Source organism: Nicotiana tabacum, chromosome 6, assembly GCF_000715075.1.
Source record: "Nicotiana tabacum cultivar K326 chromosome 6, ASM71507v2, whole genome shotgun sequence".
Taxonomy (NCBI): domain Eukaryota; kingdom Viridiplantae; phylum Streptophyta; class Magnoliopsida; order Solanales; family Solanaceae; genus Nicotiana; species Nicotiana tabacum.
This window is the reverse complement of record NC_134085.1, coordinates 214,155,938-214,165,965: the sequence shown is the minus strand read 5'-3', so window position 1 is coordinate 214,165,965 and position 10,028 is coordinate 214,155,938. Positions and strand designations below refer to the sequence as shown.

At 33.7% G+C, this 10,028-nt stretch overlaps 1 protein-coding gene across 2 annotated transcripts; it reads right to left on the bottom strand.

Annotated features, from left to right (window-relative positions):
- Positions 1-89: 89 nt before the first annotated feature.
- On the bottom strand, positions 90-8,193 carry LOC107818980 (ribulose-phosphate 3-epimerase, chloroplastic-like). Of its 2 annotated transcripts, XR_001655573.2 has the most exons (10): positions 7,733-8,193; positions 5,422-5,536; positions 5,040-5,180; positions 4,836-4,949; positions 3,503-3,581; positions 2,267-2,376; positions 2,131-2,187; positions 1,599-1,668; positions 723-827; positions 90-285 (listed from the first exon to the last, which is right to left on the bottom strand). XR_001655573.2 is itself a non-coding variant. In XM_016645060.2 (9 exons), the coding sequence occupies exons 1-9, from the start codon at positions 7,840-7,842 to the stop codon at positions 778-780; spliced, it is 846 nt and encodes a 281-aa protein (XP_016500546.1). In that variant the 5' UTR covers positions 7,843-8,193; the 3' UTR covers positions 455-777. The 2 variants fall into 2 exon arrangements, 1 of the variants encoding a protein (XP_016500546.1); XM_016645060.2 differs by lacking the exon at positions 90-285 and having other exon boundaries at positions 455-827.
- Positions 8,194-10,028: the final 1,835 nt, after the last annotated feature.

Here is a 10,028-nt window from a genome sequence, read left to right as displayed (position 1 = left end):
ATTCCCATCTCTTTTTTTCCGCGTGAGGGGAAGGGCGTTTAGTTTGGAACTTGACACCAACTTATAAACTTCAACAAAATATCCAATGATTTGGAAATAATTGGAAATTGGATATTCAGTGTAGAATTATCTTGTTCCCTATGCAAGATAAGTTGCACAATATATTGTATTACACAAAACCTCTGAGATGGGCTATTTTATTTTTCCTATTGTGTCGAGTATAGAGTGAACCATGCCGCAGCCTCGCAACTATTCTTGTTCTGCAGCTAGGATTCGCGCTGTCATCTGCATCAAATGCAAATAAAGCTACTGTGAGGAGTGAGGACTCCACAGAAATGTAAGGAACTAAACGATGAAAGTGCAATTCACTTATAAAGACCTAGTAGATCTACACTTCCATCCTACCAATCTTGTCTCAGCCACATACAACACAGTAAAAGAAAGGTCTATTGATTAAAACGATGGGAAAAAATTGAATATAGTTATCGTCTTGTAAACCATGATATGGAAAACGGGTATCTCTCCCCCACTGTAAATACATATGGCACGAACTTTCGTATGTGCAATGAATACAAAGATATGAAGGTCAACCTTAAAGATGGCTACCTCTAATGTTCACAAATGTTAATAATGATATGATACTGTAAAGAAAATAATAATCTTAATGAAATTTGGCTGAAAAAAGATAAAGAAGAAAACTTAGAAATTGACGACGAACATACACAGAACAACTCCGTATTAACAGTTATGACGACTTGAACCAAGTAGGCACAAACTTCATACAGCAACTGCTTCAGGCCTTTTGCTTGTCTTGATTCCTTTAATAGCTGCAACATGTTTACACAATGTGTAAGTTCTAAGTTTATTAGTTAACTAGTCCTTGGCCGCAACACGGTCTTTCCCATATAATTAGTAAAAATTATATCGTTTTGTACATAAATAGTAAAACACTTTGAATAATGATTGCATTTATAAGAAAAGGATTGCACTTAAAAATCATAACAATCTGAATATTTATGCTAAGAAAAATAGAAGGAGAAGCCAAGATATAAGAACTGTAATGTTAGCTCAAAAAAATTACTTCCCGTTTCAATTTATGTGAACCTATTTTGTTTTTAGCATGTACCAAAAAGAATAACCTTTTTCAAATTTTTAAATAATTTTACATTATGTTGATTTATAGCCACATAAAATATATGTGCCTTATTTTACACCACACAAATCCAAAAGTTTTCCCTTAATTTTTTATTAAACTCTACGCACAGTCAAATAGGTTCACATAAATTGAAATGGATGGAGTATTATACGCATATGAAGTTAAAGAGCTTAACTTTGTAGAGTGAAGAATTTAGATACATGTACTTTAATAAATTCTTTGATAATCCCAAGTCGAGTTAATGTTACAAAACTAACTTTTGTTATTAACGTTGAAGGTATTATTAATATAACTTTTAAGGGCATAAAAGTTCAATAATATTATAGGGTCATTTTGGTCTTTCATATTCAACTTTTGATCTTCATGCTTATAATATAGTATGATAAACATCAAATTCTGCGTCTCTCAGTAAGGCAAAGTAAAATAGTCTTTAGATACTTGCCTTCAGCATAATCAGGAGCTCCAAAAACGGCAGAACCAGCTACCAAAGCGTTGGCTCCAGCTTCAATGACCTGCAACAAAAAATGATGGTTAAATTGTACTCTCATATGTCAGTTGCTGCAGGCTGTTTATGGTCATGGTATGGATCAATGGTTGGTTGCTTTGATGCACAATGTTCTCTTTGTCATCATCACATACAATTCTCTATAATTTGAGAAGTAGATTACACTTTGTTACAATATAAAACAAGTTTGCTAAAATAAATGGCAAGATATGGAGAAAGATAAGGCTGTGCTCCATGAAACCTGATAGAATATTAGAACAATTTAGAAAAGATTCGAATTCACAAGGTACGAATCAAGTAGTAACATTTGCACGCCACTTGAAATGCTGCAGGTAAGATTTATCCTTTCTTCACATCCTATGACTTATTCGAATACATAAGATGCCAAATAAATATTTTCAGATTTAATGAGGGTCAAGCGACAAGCTAGTTGAGAGAGGAGTTATAATCACGGGAGAGCATCAATCACCTTGTAAGCATTTTTGGGGCCAACACCACCGTCAACTTCAATCCAAGGGTTTAGTCCCTGCAGTGTTAACATAGGCATGTCATTGCATTGCACAGTTCGCACTTTGCAGAGACTGGAAAAAGGGTAAAGGAATTACCCTCTCTGCGCAGATTTTTCTCAAGTCTGAGATCTTCTTGACCTGACTTTCAATGAAGCTCTGTCCCCCAAATCCAGGGTTTACAGACATTATCAGCACCAGATCAACAGCTGTAGCACAAATAAAAATAAAGACAAGCAATTTATCACTTTGGATCCAATGTTTAATGACTTACCTGACCTAGCCTTCTAGAGGCAGTATACAGGTTATAGACTGGACGATCACTGGTACAACACCCCCACCCCCACCCCGTCCAAAAGGCCAGGAGCCAGAACTGACATTTGGAGCATCGACGACATAAAACAGGAGCCCAACAACCAAGAATAAAGATTGGTTCTAGCTCTAATAGCATATTAAGAATAATATACCTTGAGCCTAACTTAAAACCAAAAGCTAGCTCATGAGGAAGGATTATGAAAGACCAAATAAAGGGTCAGGAACACATACTCTCAACTAATGTGGGACTCTTAACACCTTGCTTTCGAACCAGCATCTTTAAGCTCAGGTTTCCCTGCTGCACGCAGATTAATATACAAGTAGTTTGTGAATAAGTTCTCGATTTATGCTTCTTTTTTCTTAGTGTTGTCCTTGTCTGTGTCAGTAGCTTTAGTACATGAGTTAGCATTATTTATGTATTTTCGTATTCCTTGACTTTTGTGTTTACTTGTCGTTGCTTTCATTCTGGCCTTCTGGCTACAATTCTCAGTTTTAGTTTTGTATCTTTGTATTTTGGCTTCAGTTTTCTGACTGGTGTGCTTGCTGCTGCCCTTCTTTTATTTTTCCTAAGTCGAGGGTCTTCCGGAAACAACCTCTCTGCCTTCTTAAAGGTAGGGGTAAGGTCTGCGTACATTTACCCTCCCCAGACCCCACTTGTGGGATTACACTGGGTTTTTTGTTGTTGTTGTTGTAGTTCAAGGGCACACTTTCCAAGCTTTCGCTTCATCGCCAATCTTAAACCGTTGCGACATTGTACAGTACATTCAGTATAGGTAAGCCTAATGATTTAACTAGCAGGATCTAAGGTGCCTTTACATGCTTTTCTACCATACAAAGCCAACTTTAAAACATTCCCTATGTATATTACCTATTAGAGGAGTACATTTCCAACAATTCCCGATTTCACTATTGACTCTCACATAACCGGTATTAAAGAAGAAAGTTGAAGCACAAAAATAATACGAAATACACTAAGAGTAATCATCTCTGAAAAATTGTCTTTAAGAAGCAACATCTTACCATCAAGAACATATTCAATTGCGGTTAAAGGGGTTCCAGGATTGAGGACAACCCCAGCTTTAGCTCCCAAACTTTTAATCTGAACCAGAAATAATTACAAAGGTGGTCAAGAAAAACTTAAATAATGTGAATAATGGATAAGACAGAGGAAAAACACAAGAAGCTAACCATGAAGTTAGAACTATCTTTGGGTAACAAAATCACCAGCTGAAATTCTATATCACATATAAGGCTCCCAACAATTACAAATTACAGCACACCATTTTCAATATCAACACCTAACCATAATCCTATATATTTTTTCTAGAAGGAATAGTTCATTTTAAATAGAAAAAGTAGATCTAATGTAGAAGGTAATCAGAAAAGTAAAAAAAAAAACTCCAAATAAATAAATATTCGATATAAGAAAAACTAGCACTCTACATTTTCTTTTCTAGTCCCTATGATGTGAGTTTGGATGTGTTGCATCATGAAAAAAGTGTTCAAGAGACATTATCTACAAGAAAAGTAATAAAATTTTATCACGAATAATTAGTCAATTAAACCAGCAAGTTATTTTTAACTTATATCCAAAAAGAAAAGCATGCAATAAAGGTAAATGAAAAACACCAGTATTTAGACTTCTGATAAAGGACACCGAGAATCATGGATTGATCTCACAATCGAAAAACTTTAGACTGGGGGTCATTCTGTTACATCTGCACTTATGTATCACATTCCTAGCAAGCATGCCTTTGAGCATTAAAAGGTCTGAAGGATAATAGAAGCAAGAGTAAATCTTTTTAGATAAGAGATGCCAAATTTCAGAAGATCGACAATGACACTGAACAAGTCCCACATACAAAAATTTTACCAAGGGTAAGGCAGTTGGTAGGCCTTATCCCGCCAAAGGAAATCTTTTAGCAAATTTTGTAGGTTGCTCCTACAGAAGAATGCAGAAAAAATCATAGAAACAAACAACACAATTCGTTGTTTGAGAGATCACTTTTAGCAGTTATCTTGAGGCTCACACAAATAGCTGCAGCAGCCAAAGAAAAGCCATGCACCACTACCACTACGATAGCTTAATCTGAATGTCATACTGTGCGGTTACTACCTTCATAACATTTGTATATGAGAACAGCTAAAAGCCCTTTACTATTTGTATTTGATCCAAAAATATATTTTTCATGGGCTAACCTATTATGTAATCCAAAAAAGTCGGAATGAAGAGGAATTCCTCAGGTTGCAGGACACCAACACTTTTGAAAACATTGTTGACAAGATTTTTTCAAGACTCCTATATTGTAAGTACAGGAACAAAAGAAAGAAAGCAAGAAAGAGAAATTCTTACCTGATTTATTGTACGATGCAAGTGGATGGTTGAAGATTGCTCACAGTGAACACTGACAATATCAGCACCAGCTTTTATGAAATCAGGTACTCTCTGGTCAGGTTCGACAATCATCTGCAATGGTCCGTTGACATAACATTAGCAAAAACATTCTCATGCCTATAGAACTGAAATTAGTTTTACCACATGAAAAATGGAAAATACCAGATGCACATCCAATGGAAGATCAGTGATAGGGCGCAAGGAATCAACTACAAGGGGTCCAATAGTTATATTTGGAACAAATCGACCATCCATCACATCTACATGAATCCAGTCGCAGCCTGCCTGCTCAACTGCTTTTACCTAAATGCATGAAAGACACATTAACCAACTTACGAGCCATTTTTATGAGAAATCACAAACAAAAATGAAGAAATTCATAAAAGAACTTGACCTAAAAGCAGGAAGGCAAAATGTGTGTACTCAATTTATCAAACTTGTAATGTAATAGCAAATTTCCTCATATCTTGTTTCCAAACAAAACTACACCTTTATAAGATCGATATAAAAATGATAAGAGCAAGGGATTCATATGACAACAAACCTGCTCTCCTAATTTAGAAAAGTTAGCAGAAAGGATGGATGGAGAAACAATAATATCACTTTTCGAAAACTTATCCACCCGAGAAGAAGCCTTCACCACTGTTTGAACTCTCCTCCTGCATTTATAAACATATATTAGGAGCAATAATATTTGGACAGATTGTGACGCTATTGTAAGGGGCATAGTTGCAGAAAGAGAAGGAACAACTAGAAGACTTCCTATAAAGTAAGAAAGGAACATCCAGTTGTTAGCAGGAAAAGAAAACAAATGGCTCGTCTCCAAAAAGAAAAAAGATGCATAAAGGCAGCTGGTATTGCAAGAAATTGGCTCATTTTTACCAATGTTTCAAAAGGCGTGGGCGACAGACGAGCCGAAAGCCTTGAAGCGCAGGGCGTAAGCCCCATGAGTATTTAATTTTTAAAACTTTATAAATTAATAAAATAAATATATAAAAAATACATTAAAATTGTAAAAAAATTCAAGAAAATTATAAAATTAGTAGAAAAAAAAATATATATATATATATACACTATAAAAACGCTAACGTGTGCATGAACCACACAAAAGAATTTTTTTTACTTGAAAAAAAAAAGACGTAAAGATGCATTACACCTATAATTAACATGATTATGATCAAACATACTTAGATTTATAAAAATAACATTCTAGTTCCTAATAATCAAAGAATAAAAATGATGCTTAATAAAATAAATATATTGTTTAAAAACCGAAAACTAGATAACAAATTACAAATATTATTGTAAAATACAATAGAGTCATCAAAATAATATCTAAACTAGAGCGATACCAAAAAAATTCTAAATCCAAAAACTAACTTGAAAAGAAGAAATTAAAGAATAAAAGAAATGAAGTATAAACAAGGAAAATGCAAGCTTGTAAGTAGAGTAATAATTTGAGATTTTTAGTTTGAAAATTACTATGAGTTAATTTTTGGATGTTTTAAGTTTTAAAAAAAAAAATATTTATTGAGCAATTTTGGCGCAAATTTAAAAAAGTTTTCAGGGCTTACGCCCCAAATGATGCCCAGAATTTTGAGACGCCTAAGCGAACGCTTAGAATGTCAGGGCTTCCGCCCCATGATACTTACGCCCCATCAGTATGCCTCGGTGCGTTTTTGGTACGCCTCGCCCCAAGGCTCAGCCTGGGGCTCACCCACAAAACACCTTTTAAAACACTTCTTTTTACCACTACATAAGTAAATTTGCATCACCAACTGAGCATAATATCATCAGAGAGATAAAGAGCTAATGGCAACTGGAATCAATTCAAGTTAATTGGCGCTTGTTGAAAAACATACAAATCACAGTGACTTGAGCAAGAATATTAGAATGTCAAAAGAACTTGACAATACCAAGAAGCATTTCCAAATGACTTTACATTATCAGTCAATAGCCAATTGAAGAGGGTGGTTTGTTGATGCTGTTAGATTCTAAATTGCCGCCAAAGGCAATGCTAAAGAGAACAAGAATTGCATATTATCCAGCTTATAATGTTGACTCTTTAAGACCATTTGCTTACCATGCACAGAGGAAACAAATTTCAAATAAGAATGACATTTAAACACTTCCATCAGGCTTTATTAGAACCTTACTGGTTTAAGCTCAGCAAGGCATATTCACAAACATAAGAGAGACCTGGAATATCTTTATCGTCCTCTACATTACATATCTAAAACCCCAGTGCAAGAAAGCCTTCTTTTTCAGCCTTGAACGGAACTCAGGGCTTTACCAACTTTCATCAATCATTTCCTTTACTTCCAGACAAATAAAATTCCAAGGGCCCTATATCGCTGATTAACACATATAATTCCTTCTAAGCCAATAAACTTGACCTTCTTTCCCTTTTTAGACCATCAGAAAAAAATTAACCACTTCCCTCTAACAATTCAAATAATCATAAGTTAGTACTGCCTAATACTATTTCGAACTTAACTGGATATTCTACCAACTTGTTATTTCTTTCACACATGATCTTAAACAGTTCTTTTTTTTTTAAAAAAAAACAACTCAATTTGATAATCTCCTCAAACATTTTACTCTAATGATTGCCATGTCAAATTAGGTCTACTTTATCGGCAAGGATGAGAATATCACAAGTGAACCAAAAGGAACACCCAAAACATCAAGGTGAAATTCTTATGCGGAATTGACTGATTCAAGACTTTCCGCAGCAGACTAGTAGTCAAGTTTTCTTTCCAACATTAACTTTTTAAGTACAAAGATTACAAGCAAACGAATTGGGGCAATAAAGAATATAAAGACTTAAATCTTTTTGATAAAGAAGAAAAAACCTGGTGAAAGTGAGTGAATTGGGCTTTTGAAGGTTAAGACTCCCGCCAAATCCATTAATTTGGGATTGTAACAGAGTTGATGAACCCACACAAGAAGCTGTTGTTGCCATTGAAATTTCCTTCTTTTTTTCTCTTGCAGCAAACTGAAATTTTGGGAATTGAAGAGGAGAAAGTTTGGTGCTTTGTCAATTTGAAAGCACAGGAGCTTAAAATTTCAACTACCCTCTTTAACTTCTGAGACTTCCAAGACAAGAAGAACGAAAAAAAACTGTTATTTTGGAGGAAAATCAAGAAAGAAATATCAGATTGACACGTGTCCGATTTGGTTTTCGCATAGCGGCTTTGCTTATCTTCAATGGTTGGCTCTTCTCTGTTGCTGACTCAATTTGTAGGGACTATAGGGACTGCCCTTCCTCCATTTACCGCATGATGGGCACAAGCGCAGAAAGAGAAGAGAAGATATCACCCACCCCCACCCTACCCCACCCCACCCCCAAAATGCCAAACCTGAAGACTAAAGGCCGAAGCCAAAAGCCACTTTTTCTCTTGACTTTTTTTTTGAGTTTCCTATAATTCGTATTGAAACCCAACTATATTCTAATTCTAATTGGTACTCTGCGGGGCCCATTCGGGGAAATTTTCTTGCCGTGTTTACTAATCTTTGCATCGGTAACGACGCTACAAACTTTAGAATTAATTACACCCTCCATAATTATTTATGTGACAATTCTCTATGGTATAAGAAAATAATATATTTTTATAGTATTTAAAATAATTTAATTTTATATTACTCTTTCCGTCTTATATTAATAGTCGTGATTACTAGAAATAATTATCTAAAATTATTTTTAGAATTTCAAGATAAAATTATTTTTATAAAATTAATTATATCTTAAGATATAAATAAGAGTAGAATAGTCTAATCTCTTTCCTAATTAATATTTTTTAAGAGACGTGTAAAAGAGAAGACGGAGAGAGTACTTTACTAGTAAGATTAATTTATAACTACACAAACTTTAAAAGTCCTTTTTTTTTTGTCTGTATGCTTATATGTTTCGGTCTCTTTTTTTGGTAACTAATTTTAATAATTATATTTAAATGATTTGATAGTACATATTCTGAAGGAAGGCGAAAATTACTGCAAGATTTAACAGCACAACAGAATTATCTTTATATTTTACTATCTTGGACTCTTACCAAATGAGTTGGTGATAGCTATGAATAAGAAATTAATTTAAAAGCAAAACTATTAGACAAAGGTATCTTACATTTGGTATTAGTCTAGTTTTATATGTAAAAATAGTACGGGCTAGCCAGTTTTCAAATTGGTCATTCAAAAATAGCCGGTATTTGCAAAGTCATTAAAAAATAGTCACTATTTTGCTGCAACACGGAAAGTTCCAGCATAATATACTGAAGCTCCAATATATTATGCTGCAGTATTTTTCGAATTTTGAACAGTATTTTCATTCAAATTTATCTTTATATAAAAAGTGGCTAAAATTCGATTACTTTAGAAACTGTAGCTATTTTTAAGTAAACACTATTTTTGAATTTCTCCCGTTTTATATGCCAGCTCTCTAAAAGTCAAAGCCCACCGTAATAGAAAGTCGAAGGATAAACATCCAATAATGATTTTCTTCCACTTTTGGACTAAGTTACTCCCTTAAGTTTGTTTGAATACAAGAAATTAATAATTGCAGTGAAGTTTGGATATCTTAAAACAAACGGTAACAAACTTAAATTAGGAACTTTTTTTTTTATGTAAAATATTTTTCGTACAATGGTAACAATTTATTATGATTACGTGATTTTATTAAGTAAACATATATAGTATTAATTGTAAACATATATAATATTGATTGACTATGATCAAGCGAGATGCATCTATTTTTTTCACAGTCTAAATGTATGATGCGTCTATTTATAAATTCATATGCATTATTAATTAGGTGTAAACAGATAAAAAATTTACCTTTTTTGTACAGTTATGATTGGTTTTAGGAGTAATTTATATGTGTAGTGAGCACGTGAACTCACACTAACACACAATCACACACACGCAGACAAATCTCTCCAATGTGGATATCGACAAATTCCAAAAAAAAAAAATTCAAGACTATTTTTTTTCTCTTTTTATTTTCAAAATGATCCAACATATTTCTCTCAGAACCGACAAAATGTGTACGTGGATGTGGTTCAAATTGTTAAATATGAACTCGTTTATAATTTACAGTATAATTTCTCTTAGACGTAGTTCGAATTATAATTTCTTGATCAGCAAGTATTATTGAGA